The following is an 18,351-nucleotide window of genomic DNA, read 5'->3' as shown; positions in this document are numbered from 1 at the left end:
TATCCACCGGAGCCCCTATCTTATTGTATATCTAAAAAGCCCCTGAATTATTGAATCATGTGGATGAGATCCAATAAGCACCCATGAGAGATTATTGGATAGAGAACCACTAATCTAAGAGGCGTCGATAGTTGGATGGAGATCCAATACCCAATAGGGTAGGATCCATTAGGGTTAAGTTAACATGGGGCCTCTATATATAAAAGGGAATCAGTGATTCATAGGCTAGAGCTTTTTGCTTACCTCTCCTATTCTCCTCCCCCTCTCCACCTTAGAGCAGGCCTGGAGTTTTGAGGAGCGTCATCGCAGCCCTGGAGTTTTGAGGAGCATCATCACAGTCCAGCTGTGTGGATCACCACTAAAGAGGGCGCTTGACTTCCTTCACCCTCTCCTAAAGATCTATAGAGCTTCAAGGATATACAATCTCCCTAGGTAACATAATCTATCTCATACGTGGTTTTTCTATTTCGTGAATTTTTATGCATCAATCTTCGCACAACGATGAACATATCTTTGGGAATTGGGGATTTTATTTTCTGTTCTTCCGCTGCGCATTTGATGTCACCCCTAAGATTTTCCAACAGTGGTATCAAAGCCAGGTTGTTAGTGCGAAAGATTGGTTTTGAACTACGTGTGTTCTGTTTTATAGAAGTTTTTGACGTTAAAATTATTGATGCAAAAGCGAGGAAGGGCAGCAATAGTTGTTGCCCTCGATTTACATGCATGCAACCGCAGGCAGGCAACACAGCACCGGCGCATTTTGCTTGCAGCAGTCGGCCAGCAACCTGCTTGCAGCAGGCTTGTGAACGGCGGGGTTGGCAGCCCACGGGTGCCCCACCCATGGGCGCTGCTTGCGGCCACAGCGCCTGCAAAGGCAAGCGATGCCTATGGGTAGCGCTTGCGACTGGTCTGCCCGCAAGGGCAAAACACGCTTGTAGATGCACCCGCAATGACGGTCGCCCAAAAGAGGGGCGCTACCTGCGGGGGCAGCACTACCCATAGGGGCGCCTGACCATGGCAGCGCCCACCTACAGCGGTGGCGCGCCTGCGCCCCCCACCGCACAGGCCGCTGCTAGCAGGGTGGCGACGGTGGCGGTAGTAGGGGAGGGGGAGAAGGGCATTAGGATTTTAGGGCAAAAAGATAGTTTTGCCCTATGAATTTAAAAATTTTCAGTTCTGTCCTCTTATCCAAATTATGAAAATATCCCTCAGAATTTAAAAAATTCCATGCATATCCCTGATTTCAAAAAATATTAATTAATTAAAATTTTTAATTAATTATTATTTTATTATTATCTAGTAGTCCTACATGATGATGATTTATACATGTGATGTATGATGTATGGACGGATGATCATAGACCATGTGATGATGTGTGTACTTGTTATTATTATTATTAGGGCCTACGGGCCTCCATTTTATTTCTCATTTATTGTCGGGCTTATGTGCCTATGATTAAGTTATTATCACTAAAAGAGGTGCTGTGGGAGCGTGGATGTGATAGTGAGACCTAGGAGATGGACAATCGTAATGCATGGAGATACGTCGAGATCTCGACGGAACCGATGAGGATGAGATAAATGATCACAGGGCATGAGAGATGCACCGCTGCACACATATATCTTGATGTGAGTGATTAGACCCACTAGCTCGGGCCTGATCATATTAGGTTGTGTCCATTATCGTCTGGTGTAATTGCTCATGTGATGTGTGATTGTTTATACACCTATTAGATATGTATATATATATATATATATATATATATATATATATATATATATATATATATATATATATATATATATATATATATATATATATATATATATATATATATATATATATATATATATATATATATATATATATATATATTTATTTATTTATATTTACATGCGATATAGATACATATTAAATATGTATATGTGTAACATGTCATATTAGGAGACCAAATCAAAGAAACCTATTAAGTCGGTAAACGTGAGTCAATTACATTGACCCACGTGGCCTTCCATCATTATAGGTAGGGATCGATTCTCGGTGTAGGTTGAGTTGGTCGAGTCTCTCGAGGCTCACCTATATCATGATTCGCTATCTTGCCTATGACATAGAGATGTCATCGATGACCTAACGACATGGTATACTTGGTCGAGTCCCTCGAGGGTATATCATCGAATCAGACTCATCTTGTAACGATGGTGTTGACTTACATTGATGACTCCACCCTTGCTCAGTGTTATATGTTGGGCTCCATGACTCCTGAGTTACAAAGATAGAATGAAAAGATAGATGCCAGATCCATTCTTCTATATGTCTGCAAACTGTTTGAGGAACAAGGAAGGATTCAATGATATGAGATATCCAAGAGACTCTTTCGTGCTAGGATGACTGAAGGGACATTGGTTCAGAACCATGTCCTAAAGATGATTGAGTGGATAGAGAAACTCATAGGCCTAGGAATGGTCCTAGAGGATAACCTGTGTGTGGATCTTGTGCTTCAGTCCCTACCAGATTCCTTTTCATAGTTTATAATGAATTTTAATATGAACAAGCTTGAGGTGACTCTACCGGAGCTCCTCAATATGTTGAGGGAGGTAGAAAGCACTATCAAGAAAAAGAAGCCAGTTCTCTACACTGGTGAGACTAGAAAGAAAAGGAAAGCAAAAAAGTCCCTTAAGAAGGGCAAGGGCACGGGTAGACTTAGTAAAGCAAATGTTACTAAGAAATACCTAGCAAAGGACAAAGGTCAATGCTTCTACTACGAAAAATATGGGCACTAGAAGAGGAACTACAAAGAGTACTTTATAGTGAGAGCGAAACAAAAGATTGGAGAAGCTTCAGGTATATTCATGGTCTCCTGTTGTCAAATTTTTGTGATAGTGCATTCGTATTGGATATCGGTATTGCTTATTACATTTGCAATTTATTATAGATTCTAACAAAGCCGAGGAGATTAGTGAGAGGAATATTGCATAATAGTTTATTTATGCTAGATACTGCTCCACATATCATGAATGTAAGTGTGTCCAAGAGGAAACGAGATAAGGTGAATAGTGCATACCTATGGCATTATAAGCTAGGTCACCCCATGAGGGAAGGATTCAAAAGTTGCTAAAGGATGGATATCTAGATCCATTCGACTATGAGTCATATGTAACTTGCAAGCCTTACCTTCATAGAAAACTGATCAACTCTCCATTTAGTGGAACTGGAGAAAGAGCCACTTAGCTACTAGAACTCATACATAATGATGTATGTGGACCCATGTAAACTCATATCATTGGTGGTTACTCCTACTTCATTACCTTTACTGATGATTTCTCAAGGTATGGACATGTGTACTTAATGAAGTATAAGTCTAAGGCCTTTGAGAAATTCAGAAAGTATAAGAATGAAGTGGAGAATCAGATTAGAAAGTGTATCAAGACTCTTTGATCAAATTGAGGAGATAAGTACTTAAGTACAGAGTTTACCTAATTCCTCAAGAACCATGGGATTCTATCCCAATAGATACCTCCTTATACACTTTAGCTCAATGGTGTATCCGAAAGGAGGAATCATACGCTGTTAGACATGGTACAGTCCATGATGAGTTTCGCTGACCTACCCATCTCATTCTAGGGATATGCCCTAGAGACCGCAGCTTACCTTCTGAACAGAGTTCCAACTAAGTCGGTAGTGTCTACACTATATGAGATCTTAAGGTTGTTAAGATTTGGGGCTGCCCTGCCTACGTTAAAAGACACAACCTCGATAAATTGGAATCAAGGACGGAGCGATGCAAGCTTGTGGGATACCTCAAGGAAACTTGTGGGTATTATTTCTATCATCTCAATGACCAAAAGGTCTTTATAGCTAAGAGCGCGGTGTTCTTTGAGAATAAACACATTCTTGGCAGAGATAGTGGGAGCATAATAGAGTTAAGTGAGGTTGGAGAACTTAGCTCAAACACCACTCTACAACCCAAGTCTGTTCAAGTACCTAATACACAAGTTCCAACTTTACGTAGGTCCGGTAGAGTATCCCATCATCTTGAGAGATATGTAGAATATATTGGAGGAGAGAATATTAAGGATATTGATCCTCAGACCTACGAGGAGGCTATTATGAGTATAGATTTCGGGAAGTGGCAAGAAGCCATGAAGTCTGAGATGGATTCCATGTACTCCAACAAGGTTTGGAACTTAGTTGATGCACCCGAGGGTATTATACCCATCGGTTGCAAGGGGATCTTTAAGAAAAAGATCGGAGTATATGGAAAGATAGAGACCTATAAAGCAAGGCTAGTAGCTAAGGGGAATCATTAAAGGTAGGTGTTGACTATGACGAAACCTTCTCACCTATAGTCATGCTAAAATTCATCTGAATTCTATTGGCTATTGCAGCACACTATGATTATGAGATCTGATAGATAGATGTGAAAACCACATTCCTCAATGGCAACCTCGAGGAGGAGGTGTATATGATACAGCCCGAGGGATTCATGCCCAAGGACTACCTAGATAAGGTGTGCAGGTTACTTAGATCTATTTATGGACTAAAGCAAGTTTCCCGAAGTTGGAACATAAGATATGATGAGCCAATCAGATCTTATGGCTTTGTTAAGAATGAAGATGGGTCTTGTGTGTACAAGAAGGTAAGTGGGAGTATTATCACATTCTTGGTGTTATATGTAGATGACATCATAATCATTAGGAATGATGTAGGAATGTTATCCACAGTAAAGACTTGGTTATCTAGACACTTCTCAATGAAGAACTTAAGGGAAGCATCCTATATCTTAGGGATTCAGATCTATAGAGATAGAACCAAGATAATGCTTGGCTTGTCCCAGTCTAGGTATATAGATACCATTGTTAAAAGGTTTGACATGGAAAATTTCAAGAGATGTCTCATACTGATGAGACATGGGATATCGCTTTCTAGGAATATGTCCCCAAAGACTCCTAAAGAAAGGGCAAACATGGATAGGATACCTACCCTATGCCCCCGTCGATCCCGGCCATGACCCTCGCTGCCTCCTTCTCCACCGCCAACGCTACGCTCCGGCCAATGACCACCGCTGTTGCCAGCCACCGCAGCCTTCTCCTCAACCGCTCGTGATCCTTCCTGCCAAATCCTTCAGTGGTGCAACAAAAACAGAGTACGTAGCGACCACCACGCAGCAACAAAAACAGTGGCACCCTCTACTGCCGCAGCCGTCGATTGTAACCACCACCGTCGTCGCTCCCAGCCAACGACCAACCCCTTATTCTGCAGCAGACGCCCTCTAGTAGCACATGCAGCAACCGTAGCAAGTACGCTACCCTGCCTCAACCCTAGCAGCGCATGCACCACCGATTCTCTTCTCAACCCCGGCCACTCCAACGCCACCTCCCTCTTGCTTAATATCTTCTGCCACAACCATAAGTTGCCATCACCGCAGCCTTAACCCCGTTGCTCAGTAATCGCCCCTTGGGTCGTAGTAGCTGTAGCCACATCGACACAATCGCCTTCCAGCCTCATCGCTCTCACCCCACACAGCGACAAAAATAGGGCAGCAACTCTTCCTCTAACGGAGTGACCGCAGCACTGCCCTCGGCATCCACCTCCTCAGCAACTTCATATCGACTGTGTTGATGCCCTTGACTAACATCAAAAATAGGAGTTGAGATTATAGATTTATAATCGTACATAATGGTTGTCGATAATTCAGTGAAAGCATAAATGGAAGCATTGGAAACCAGAATTGAAAATCGGCTACAAGAAACACTTAATGATTTCAAAAAGAGTCTACTAGAGAGCCTCAGCAAATTTCAACAAGATAGGGGCTCAAGTTCTACGTTGCATAGATCTAAAAATACAAAAAAAGGGCCCCAAGATTATGACACAAACTACTCATACATGAAGGTAGAATTTCCGAGATAAAAAGATGGATTGGATCTCTAAGGCGAAAATTTTTTTTCGTTTTCATAGAACCTCAGAAGAATCTATGGTAGAAGTGGCCTCAATCTAGCTTGATAGAGATGTAATCTGGTGGTACGATTGATATAAAATTTTCCATGGAGTTCCTTTATGGGAGTAGTTCAAAAGAGGGCTTCTTGTTCACTTTGGCCCATCCGAATATAAGATTGTTAATTGCTAGCTCGCCAAAATTCGTCAGACTTCTACAGTGTTAGAATATCATAGTAGGTTTGAAAGATTATCAAATCAAGCTAGAGATTGGTCGGGCTTACAACTTCTGGATATATTTATTGAAGGGCTTATTCCAGAGATCCGGTGTGAAGTTAAGGCTCATCAACCTCGCATTATGATAGCTACAATCTCATTTGCACATCTACATGAGAAAAAAATTAGCAAGAAAAGATTAGCAAGGGGTTTGTACTATGATGAAAAATAGAGTATGGAGCACCGATATAAACAAGGGCAACTTTTAATGATTGAATCAATTGGAGAGGAGCCGAAAGCTAAGAATGTGGACTCCGATCATAAAGGTATAAATTCTAATGAAGATGTTAAACCTACCATACATATAATGCATACATTAGCCGACTACTCTAACCTGTAAATTATGGAAGTTGGCGGACCTCTAGAGCATCAGCCTATTATAGTTTTGATTGATACAAGTAACACTAATAATTTTGTGGACAGTGAGACTATTGACCGATTGGCCCACCACATTGAAGACTATGATAGATTCGAAGTAAAGATCATTGATGGATGGATTTTCACTTGTGATAGCAAAGGTTCAAAGATAAAATTGATTATACAGGGCTAGAAGTTTCTTGTAACGATTACTACACTGAAAGATCGACCTGTTGATTACACTATCAAAAAGTGGAGACCATACTTACTTGATCAACGGGTTGTGATGCGCTGCAAATAATCTATGACTAAAGTGCTAAAAGAGAAGCTCCTCGAGATTGATGCTGCTCAGCTTTGAGGACAGGGCTGATTTGAAGAGGGAGGAACTGTTAGGACCCTTTTTCTGAGCTTTTGAATAATGTTTATTAAGTCTATTTAGTTCAGTTAGAGTCAAGTAGAGGTTTATTTAATATTTATTTATTATTAAGAGTCCAATTCCTAGTGGACTATAGGTGGAACTCTATAAATAGTGATGTAATCCTTTCTTTTATAAATCAATCAATCAATCAATGAAATGTTATTCCACTCTGTGGACAAACCCTAGGAGACCAATCCCCTTGAAGTGATCAAGGAGGGTCGATCCCCTCGAAGTGATCAAGGAGGGTCGATCCCCTCGAAGCGATCAAGGAGGCCGATCCTCTCGAAGTGATCATTATCATTCCTTTTTCTCTCCTTTCTTCCACGATAAGACCGTAGGGTCTTATCAATTAGTATCAAAGTGACGATAAGACTTTAGGGTCTTATCATTTGGTATTAGAGCCTTATCATTTTTTTCATTTCTTTTACGATAAGACTTTAGGGTCTTACTAGATCATCCACTCTCGGTGTCATAAGAGGAATGTCTCATGTATTCTTGCTCAAACAAATCCATAGCCAGGGTCATTCAGATTGAGAGAGAAAGAGTTCTTTGGGAGAATCCGGTTAGAACGAGATTCGAGTAGAAACCGTATGGGTTTAACAGCACCACGCCCGGTATATGGTCTCTGGAATATTAGATGGATGAGGGAATATAGGTATATGGTAACTGAGGATAGACAAGTCTAATGGATTGGATTCTCCTGTATCGTTTGGGGACTACGGTGTAGTGGCCTAGTACGTCCGCAGTCGATGAGTCGAGTGAATTATTATGGAGATAATAATTCACTGAGCCAGAAGGAGTTCTGATAGATATGACTCATAGCTAGCTCGATATTGGACCTAGAAGGTCATACACATATGGTAGGCATTGCGATGAGTAAAGGTTCAGATATGAGATATCTATCGGAGCCCTTATCTTATTGGATATCCAATAAGCACCCATGAGAGATTATTGGATAGAGATCCACTAATATAAGAGGTTTGAGTAGTTGGATGGAGATCCAATACCCAATAGGGTAGGATCATTTAGGGTTAAGTTGACAGAAGGCCTCTATAAATAGGAGTGAATCAGTGGTTCATAGGCTGGAGTCTTTTGCTTGCCTCTCCTATTCTCCTCCCCCTCTTTACTTGAGAGCAGGCTTGGAGTTTTGGCGAGTGTCATCGCAGCCCTGCTATGTGGATCACCACTAGAGAGGAGGGCGCTTGACCTCCTTCACCCTCTCCAAGAGATCTACAGGGATTTAGGGATATACAATCTCCCTAGGTAACACAATCTATCTCATACGTGGTTTTTCTATTTCGTAGATTTTTGCGCACAAATCTTCGCACAACGACGAACATATCTTTGGGAATTATGGATTTTGTTTTCTGTTCTTCCGCTACGTATGTGATGTCGCCCCCAAGATTTTCCAACGGTCCGACATGTCATTGGTTCATCCGACGCTTTGTTTGAACCTTTGGTGCATTGTCCTCTCCTTCGATGTATTGCTTGATCATCAGCATGTTAACCTCCCGCAAATCTGATCTCCTTGGCGTTATGTCTGATCCTTCTAGCCTGATGCCCAAACTCATGGCACAAAGTCCTTCTACCGGTATGTCGACCAGTCCTCCTGATTGATGTCTAATATTCGACATGATGCTCTCCGACCAAACATCTGATTCTTCTACTTCAATCAATTTATCTTTCCATGATCGAAGTTAGTCTTGCATCACTCAAATACTGATTAGATCATACCTTCATCAATTGATTTCATCATCAAAATCCAAAATTCAACACTTATCTCCGTATCTACGTATCTAATTATCCGCCTTGAGTTTTTAGAAGGTCAAATCCTTTTATAGGTGAGTGCAGAGGGTCTAAGATTAATAATTAGAAGAGTTTCTCCCACGAAGATCATCTCCTAAAGAATTCTACCATAATTAAATTTTTTTTATTAATTGATAATTATAATCTGAATCTAAATCATATCCATAATATATCTTACCTAATCATATATTAATCTAGATTAAAAAAATTGATCAACAATGAGTTTTACATTATTCTTAGATGTCACAAACAAAGAAGACGGTGATTAAAGATTCTTAATTGTATCTTTTGTATTTATTTATTTTGTGTTGACATGTTTATCTTTATCTTTCTCTTGATTATTCCTCCTTTTAGTTTTATCTAATCAGTTTTAGTTTCTTCATGGCCCCTCTCATGCTATTTCTCTGCAAGCAGTAAACTCGAGGAAATACTAGAGGCATCCAAGGACAGGGACCTAAAAAAATTCCAGAGTATGTAATCCTTCGCTGCTTACCCTTTCTAATTTCTATTTGATCCATTGTTGGCATCTTGATTAGCTGATGAAATTTCTAACTTCAAATTTATTCCTATAAACCTGTCACAGAATTGATAGGGTTGACTTCACATCTTGATTAGCTGATGAAATTTCATTTATGGATAACTTAAAAATTTATTCCCATAAACCTGTCACAGAATTTGATAGGGTTGAATTCACAAGTACTTCATCGCTAATCGAGACATGGACCGTAATAGATCCGAGTCTGAGGCCTCGCTGACATGTATGAGAGATGGCCCCCACCGTCTGAGAAGGCCCGAAGCCAGTCCTGGGCCTCTCTGACAGGTAGGGGTGATGGCCCTCACCGTCTGATGCCGGGGCCACGGCATGGGCGGTAGAAACGAATCGGTTCCTGATTTGATCCCACGCTGTGTCAGGAGAGCAGCGTGGGCCCACTCGATTTGATCACCAGAATTGGTTAGACTATTGGGTAGCGGATGTTGATTGGCTCGATCATGTTACGACTGCGTTACCTTCATCCCAGCCCGGTTCGGTCCGATTCCAACCGGGGGCGAGATATATCAGGGCGATCGAGAGAGACAGCGTCCAGCCCATCTCCCGTTACCGTCCTCCCGCGTTGCGCGCCGCTCGGTTCGGAGCTGGGTCCCGCCGAGTCAAGCGGTAAGGCTGGACCCTGTCTCGGCGGGGACGGGAGGAGTCCCCACACGTTACTGGTCACGTAGCCGCCACGTGAATCGGATCGACGGAGGAGCGAGGCACGGATGGAGTGTCAGAGCGCGCGCTTCGGATCTCAGGGGCGGACGGGGCGGTGGCGAGTGGCCCATAAATGCACCTGCCGGCACACCACCCTTCATCCTCCCGCAGCCCTGACCAAGAACGAGCCGGCCAACGAGGCTCTTGTGCTCCTTTCCTCGCCCTTGTATCTCCCTCCTCTGTATCTGGCCCTGGTCTTGGGCCGCCCGCAATAAGATGGTGGCCATGACGAAAAGAGACGACGGGGAGGTCGTGAACGGCGAGGATGGGAAGTTCGAGGCCGGACGGCCGCCGCCATTCAGGATCGGTGATATCCGGGTGGCCATACCCAGCCATTGCTGGGTGAAGAACCCCTGGCGTTCCATGATCTACGTCCTTCGTGACGCCGTCGTCATCGCCGCGCTCGCGGCTGCCGCCGGCTATTTTGACAGTTGGATCATCTGGCCAATCTACTGGCTAGCCCAGGGCACCATGTTCTGGGCTGTCTTCGTTCTGGGACATGACTGGTATTTGCACATCTGTCTATGTGTATCGACACTTGGTCGTCGCAGGGTAAACCAGATTTGATAAGAGTTCAGAATGGATGAACTAACGTTGGCTTTTTCTCTGGCAGTGGCCATGGAAGCTTCTCCAACAGCGTGTGGCTGAACAATGTGGTTGGGCACTTTCTTCACTCCAGCATTCTGGTGCCTTACCATGGATGGTAACTCTTGCTTCTATATAGTTTCCAGTTCTTTAAGTCGGGTGTGGGAGTTTGGATATATTATAATCTCTTTTTTTCCTTTTTGAAATTTGCTGGCTTCCAAAACAGGAGGATTAGCCACAGGACTCATCACCAGAACCATGGGAATGTGGACAAGGATGAATCGTGGCACCCGGTCAGTCCTGATTATTCTGTTGCCTTGTGTTTTGAACAGTGTGAATGTATAACTTCATGGCACTATCTTCTTTTTAGTTCTTGTACAGCTTGGATGAACTTTGCTCATTCATAATATCATACACATCTAGATGCTATTTTGGTTATTTAGATGTATAATTTCAGACTCGAGTTCTTTGTGGTTGGTGCAGAAGCTGGATGATCTTCACCATGGCTTGGATCTCAAGATTCATGAGTGGTGTTGAACACTGATTTGTCCAATTAAATTTACAAGAAATTAGGGTTAAACGTAGTGCCGGCCTTTCTTCTGGAAGCATGCCCCCATTTTTATTGGGCACAAAAAAGAGCATCTGGAAACCGAAAGAAAAAGAAATCCGCCCCATTGTGTGGCCAACTAATAATAGTTGGCTTGACACGATATTTCAGTCACAAATTGAAACTCTCTTAGCATATATGAAATGTTGAACCTAATGAGAGATCTGACGGTGACTTCTACAGACTCTTTATCTTGTTCTTGATTCCATTGCCTGAGTTTAACGTTTGAGTTTTGGCAGTTGAATTTACTTCAATTTACAATTTTTGGGAGAACACTTTTAGTCGTTTTCTCTTTTGAGAATTCCCATCGCATCTTAGATGAACAACCTTTTACTTCTTTCAAGAAACATTAATTACAAAAGCTAGTTGGTGTAACCATCTGAGCTTTTAAGCTTGGTTGATTTTGTCCCCAAGAATAAACTTTAATTGTTTCTTTGTTGCAGTTACCTGAGAAGACATACAGGGGAATGAAACCGAACGGCCGAAAAATGCGGTTTTCGTTACCTTACCCCTTGTTTGCATTCCCGGCCTATCTGGTGAGTCTGTGACATTCACCAAGAGCAAAGAAACTCCTCGTATCTTTTTCAGCAAAATCTAACTTGGTTTCTTCTCGGCTATGATCCGAAAGTTGTGGAGAAGCCCTGGAAAAGAAGGTTCTCATTTCCTGCCGAGTAGCAGCTTGTTTCATCCAAATGAGCAAGGCGACATCATCGTATCAACCTTGTGCTGGTCAGCCATGGTCACATTGCTTCTTGGTCTATCCTGGGTGTATGGCCCTATTCCAGTGCTCAAACTCTATGGTTTGCCCTCCTTGGTAAGTGCGTTCACAAAAGATCGTCTGTGGTTGGTAAAAATATGCTTCTATGCACAGCATATCTGACATTCCTGCAATTCCCTGGATCAGGTTTTTGTAATGTGGCTAGATTTGGTTACTTACTTGCATCACCATGGCTACCATGAGAAGCTCCCCTGGTACCGTGGCAAGGTAAGACGATCACCCATCCTCATCTTATAACAAGATTCTAAATCCATATATTACATATAGTTAACATCAGCCATTGCATTACTACTGTTTTGTCCAAGTAGGATCACAAAATGTTTGTCAACATCCCACATCTAGCTACTCTATAGGCTATATTTTCCTTCGAGAAATAAGTCTACGGGTTATATGGATACAATCTACAGCATCTAAAATTATGAAGTGGAATCTTCCACTGAAGTACTGAGCAACATTCATTAAAGCAGCTACAGACAGAAAAGACCTTAATTAAGGTTCAACTTGGCCAAAGTAGTCTAGTAGCTATAAAATTCAACATCAAAGCTGAAGACTAATCTAGAATAAAAATGTATGACATGTTTCAAATTTGTATGTATAATCTCTAAAAAAAAGTACTCGTGTTTTACATTTAGGTGATACCAACAATTAGAAACTAATTGGCAGGGTTTTGAATCCTTTACTACTGTAATCATGTAGTTGGTCATCCGGTAATCATCCTGTTTGTCGCTAAACCACATTACCTTCTTCCATCTTGTAGGAATGGAGCTATCTGCGAGGAGGACTGACGACAATTGATAGGGACTATGGCTGGATAAACAACATCCACCATGATATTGGAACTCATGTCATTCACCATCTCTTTCCCCAGATACCACACTACAATCTGGTAGAAGCAGTAAGTTTACATTCCCCTATGACTTCTTATTCTTTTCCACTTCCCTCGCATCACCAGTACTGCACTGACTTGGCATCTGTCATTTGCTTTCAGACAAAGGCTGCGAAACCTGTGCTCGGGAAATATTACCGAGAACCGGAGAAATCTGGGCCGCTTCCACTGCACCTGTTTGGCGTTCTTCTTAGGAGCCTAAGAGTCGACCACTTTGTGAGCGACGAGGGAGAAGTTGTCTACTACCAGACCGACCCTCAGCAGTACGGCGACTGGCAGCAGAAGTTCAAGTGAAGAATGGCGCTCTGCTAACAGTGACACGATCATTATAGGGGGCACTGTTTGTGTTCGGATGCTTTACACGACACTCTGTAGTCGGTTCGGGCGATTCAGAGATTCTGCGACAACGGTTGTATTGTTAACCTGCCTATGAGGGGATTCAGCTGCTCAAGAATACTGTATTGACTGTTTGATTCTTGTTGATTATGAGCAAGATAAATTTTGTCTCATCTTCCCCTCTGCTCTCTTGTTGATTATGAGCAAGATAAATTGTCTCACTTCCCCTCCACTCTATGGTTTTAGCCATTTTGTCGTCTTCAAATGATTTGACTTTCTTATCTTATTTGTGAGTTGAGGTTGATAGAGTGCACGAATGTAATAGCTATTTATACATGCTAGAAGAAAATATTTTCTTTAATTGATTAGTGAGATTTTCTCGTGCAGTTGGGAAAATCTTATCTGCTATCATATCCCTATAAGATTGAACTTCTGTCAAGAATGTCGATATTGGACTGATACAATAAAAATAGTTTGTGGGCGAGAGGCTTCGTAAGTGAGTTTGCTAGTTGATCAGTCGTATGCAAGTGAGAAACACGTAGTTGATGTCTGACAACTTGATCTTATACAAAGTGAAATTCAATGACAATGTGTTTCATGCGTGAGTGGAATATTAGATTGGCGCATAAGTAGGTAGCTCCTATTAGCACCGTATCGACACTAAGAGGGGGGGAGGAGGGGGGGGGTGTAGAATTAGTGCTTTCATAAAATCATATAGATTTGAAAACTTCGTTAAAACGATAATGAAAGTGTGCTTGACTTAGAGTAAATGAACTATTGGGTTCCTCATAAATAAGTGAATAACATATCTGTAAGAAATGAGATTTTTTTTAGGTACCTATTTTACCTTGGGTTCCTCATAAATAGATCTACCTAACTTCTCATTTTCTATTGAGTCATTTAAAGTTCCTTTAGGGATCCAAATTAACTTATGTGGACTATACCTCTTAAATGGACATTTATGAGTATAATGTCTAAATTTATAATAAAAGTTACATTTGTTTCGAGGTGAAACATGCAAAGTTGGACCCTTAATAAAGATGGTTGGCTTTTGGTGAGTGTTACTCATAAAGCCGATTCCATCTTTTTTATGAACATAATCCCTTTTTGCAAGGATCATGTTTAAGGATTTGCTTCATATTTTAAAATTTTCTAAGGTTTCTTGTAGTAGCAAATTCTCCTTTTTAAGCATCTCTAATTTTTCACATGAATTCACTAACAAGAGAGGCATGCTCTTTTTTTTAATAATTTATATTTTTTTACTAACTAATTTATATTTATCAAATAAATCATGAAAAGTTTTTAATAATTTATCAAAGTATAAATGGGTTTCGATTGAGTTACTTACCTCGTCGCTAAGCGCCATTAAAGCGAAGTTAGCAACTTCTTTGTTGGTTGGCTCCCCATCTTCGGATGTGCTTGAATCGTCCTAAGTAGCTTTTAGTGCTTTCTTCTTTTTCGGTTGCTTCTTTTTCACTTGGGGACATTCACTTTTGAAGTGTCCCAGCTTCTTACATTCGTAGCAAATTATTTGGTCATTTTAAAATTTATTTTTATTTTTAATATCATGTTTAGTTTTGTTCCTTTTTATAAATTTTTAAAATTTTCTTGTTAAAAGTGCCAAGTTATCATCATCAATTTAGTTTTCTCTCAAGTGGTCTTCTTAAGTTCTAAATACCAAATCCTTCCCGTTTTTTGGAATGTTGTTCTCAAGTTCTTCATATGCATTGCACATTATTTCGTAGGTCATCAAAGACCCGATAAGTTCTTCGAGTGGAAAGTTGTTTAAGTCCTTAACTTCTTGAATTACGATTACTTTAGGATTCTAACTCTTTGGAAGGAATCTTAATATCTTGTTAACAAGTTCAAAATTAGAAAAACTTTTATCAAGTGCTTTTAGACCATTGACGACATCCGTAAACCAGGTGTACATGTCTCAAATGGTCTCGCTTGGTTTCATGCAAAACAATTCATAACTATGAACTAAAAGATTGATTTTTGACTCCTTAACTCTACTTATGCTATGTGATTTCAAATGTATGTCAAATGTTATAAGCCGTTTCGCAAATAGAAACTCAATTGAATTCATTTTTATCCAAAACACAAAATAAAGCATTCAAAGCTTTAGCGTTCAAAGATAAAGTCTTCTTCTCCAAATCATTCCAATCGTTCATTAGAAGAGAAGACTTTTAAAATATATTTTCAGTGATATTCCATAACTTGAAATCCATAGAAATAAAAAAAATCCTCATTCTAGTTTTTCAATAAGTGTAATTCGTTCTATTAAACATGGGAGGACATGTGAATGATCCTCATGATTGCCGACAAAAACCATCTCTCTTAGGTTTTAAACCAATCGAGAGTAACCTTGCTCTGATACTAATTATTAGGATCAATACAACACTAAGAAGGGGGGGGGGATGAATTAGTGTAGCGATAAAAATTATATTGATTTAAAAAATTTTGTTCGATAAACTCGTTTCGACAAAGCAGGTATCGAAAAGTAATAAAAGTAATAACTTTGAGTAAATGTAAAGTGTAGAGTGCAGTTAAGTAATGAAAGAAGGCAGTAAGGAAAGAACACACTGGATTTATAGTGGTTCGATCATTGTGACCTACGTCCACTTCCGATTCCTCCTCCATCGAGGTCACCCGCATCCACTAATGGTCTTCCTTCAATAGGCAAAGACCAAATACCTTCTCACAAAGCTTTTTCCTTTTCATGGGTTTAGAAGACAACCCTTACAAGCCTCGCGCATCTTCTCTAATGATTACAAAGTTGAGGAAAGAGGAGGAGGACTATTAGCACTTTTACAACACTTTTACACCCTAATACTAAAAGATTTTTTCATACTTTTCTGCTCTTTTTGTTATCCTTTCATACAGAAAGGAGTGAGGTATTTATAGGCCCTAAAGGTTTTAGAATTAGAGCCAAAAAGTGTCTCATCTCAAATTTTCGGGGTACTAGCGGTTCCACCGCCAGTATTAAGCCGGTATTAGGCGGTACTACCACTTGACACTTTGATACTATATGGTGCTACTGCCTAACAAAGTCTCGGAGATTGAGTTTTGGTAGTACCACTACCTGATAGGGTGGTACCATCGCTTGATAGGGCGGTACTACCGCCTGACAGCATTAACTACCGGCAGTACCACCGCCTAGACCACTTGGGAGGCTGAGCCTCAAACGATTCCACTACCCACCCTAGGTAGTGTTAGGATCGAGTCGGCACTAAGAGGGGGGGTGGGGGGTGGGGGTGAATTAGTGTAATAGATTAAAACGCCAGTTTAAAATTCTTTGTATATTAAAAATAATCTCGGAAGATAACTTGAAAGCATGTTTGTTTGTAAGGGTAGTGAAAGCCAAGTAAGGATGAAGTGAAGCTATTGCAAAGTAAGTAAATAGCAATAATAGAAATGCAAACTAGAATTTATAGTGGTTCAATCAGTGTGACCTATATCCACTTCTGATTCCTCCTCCGTCGAGGTCACCGGCGTCCACTAATGGTATTTCTTCAATAGACGAAGACCAACCACCTCTTTATAGTACTTTCTCCTTTTCACGGGTTTAGGAGATAGCCCTTACAAGCCTCACACATCTCTTGAATGATCACAACACTAGAAAAGGAGGACTCGTTACATTTTTACAGCACTTTTAACACCCCAAGAATTCAAGATTTTGTTTACACTTTCGTGCCCTGTCATATAGAAAAGGGTAGGGTATTTATAGGCCCTGTTGGCTTCAGAATTAGAGCCAAAAATTATCATATCTCTAGATTTCGAGGTACTAGCGGTATCACTGCCATTATTGGGTGGTACTATAGCCTACAGACTGACATTAGGTGATACCACTACTCAGTCTAGGTGGTACCACCGTTTGATAGAGCTCGGAGTCCGAGCTCTGGCGATACCACCGCCTGACTGGGGGGTACCACCACCTGATAGCATTTACTGCCGATGGTACCATTGCCCAGTCTGGACGGTACCACTGCCCAGAGCACCTGGGAGACCGAGTCCCTAGCGGTGCCATCACCGACTATAACTTCAGATGTTGAATGAGCTATTCAACCGGCCCAATTTAGCCCTATTAAGGGCCTAATTAGCCCATAATTGATTTAGAAGGATTACCTTCCAATCCTAACTCATCATAAGGTCTAACTATAATAATTTAAGATATTAACTAAGCAATCTTGGTCCGGTATGTCAATTATTCTTATGGCGAGTTTCCGACGAACTTTCGACGATCTTTCAGTAATGTTCCAATGGACTCCTAGCAAGTTCCTGGACTTTACGATGATCTTCTTAGTGAGTTCCGACGAGCTTCTTTAGCAAGCTCCTGGACTTCTTGGTCAATTCCGGTAGAACTTTCGACAAACGTCTGGATTTCCAACGAACTCTTGAACTCCCAACGAAGTCTTGATCTTGACTCTGGCCCAACATATGCTTTATGTCTTACCGCTATCGTAGTTAATCCTGCACACTTTTCTCAATATATAGATTAGATCAAACAATTTACCAATTGATTTCATCATCAAAATATGAGATTCAACAATCTCTCCTTTTTTGATGATGACAATCAATTGATAACGGAGTTAACCTTAACTCCCCCTATCTATATGCCATACTTAAGAAAAGACACTCTTGAATTTAAGGCCTTTGAATTCAAGCATCAAACTGATAAGCTATATTCATTTAAATTTATTAACATGCATATCATGATACTTATCATGATTTACCAATTCAAAATATGATACCACATATTTATCAATAAAAATGATGTCAAGGCATGACATTCATTTTCAAGTTCAATATTGAAAGATGATAATCAATCATCATTTTTACATATAATAGAAATTTCAAATATGAAATTTAGCATGATTCAAGTTTCAATGAAAATGACGATTCATCAATCCGAGACATGATTCTAATTGGAAATACGAAATAAAGCATGTTAATTTTGATAATTCATCGTAACAATAGACAATTATCATTTTGATACGAAATCTGATACTAGGAATAAAATATTTATAAGTAATCATGCCACATTCTGATATGTTTTAAGCAAACATTTTGATATTTTTCAAGTGTTTGTGATATATTTGACGATACCAATTATACTTCA

At 40.5% G+C, this 18,351-nt stretch overlaps 1 protein-coding gene across 1 annotated transcript; it reads left to right on the top strand.

Moving 5' to 3' along the window:
- Positions 1-10,138: 10,138 nt before the first annotated feature.
- Positions 10,139-13,202, top strand: LOC135650574 (fatty acid desaturase DES3-like). The gene is made up of 8 exons (XM_065170048.1): positions 10,139-10,543; positions 10,651-10,740; positions 10,849-10,915; positions 11,673-11,765; positions 11,858-12,043; positions 12,134-12,214; positions 12,765-12,902; positions 12,996-13,202. The coding sequence occupies exons 1-8, from the start codon at positions 10,254-10,256 to the stop codon at positions 13,185-13,187; spliced, it is 1,137 nt and encodes a 378-aa protein (XP_065026120.1). The 5' UTR covers positions 10,139-10,253; the 3' UTR covers positions 13,188-13,202.
- Positions 13,203-18,351: the final 5,149 nt, after the last annotated feature.

This window comes from Musa acuminata, chromosome BXJ3-10 (genome assembly GCF_036884655.1).
Source record: "Musa acuminata AAA Group cultivar baxijiao chromosome BXJ3-10, Cavendish_Baxijiao_AAA, whole genome shotgun sequence".
NCBI lineage: Eukaryota > Viridiplantae > Streptophyta > Magnoliopsida > Zingiberales > Musaceae > Musa > Musa acuminata.
The sequence above is the reverse complement of the archived record's forward strand: the minus strand, read 5'-3'. Positions and strand labels throughout refer to the sequence as shown.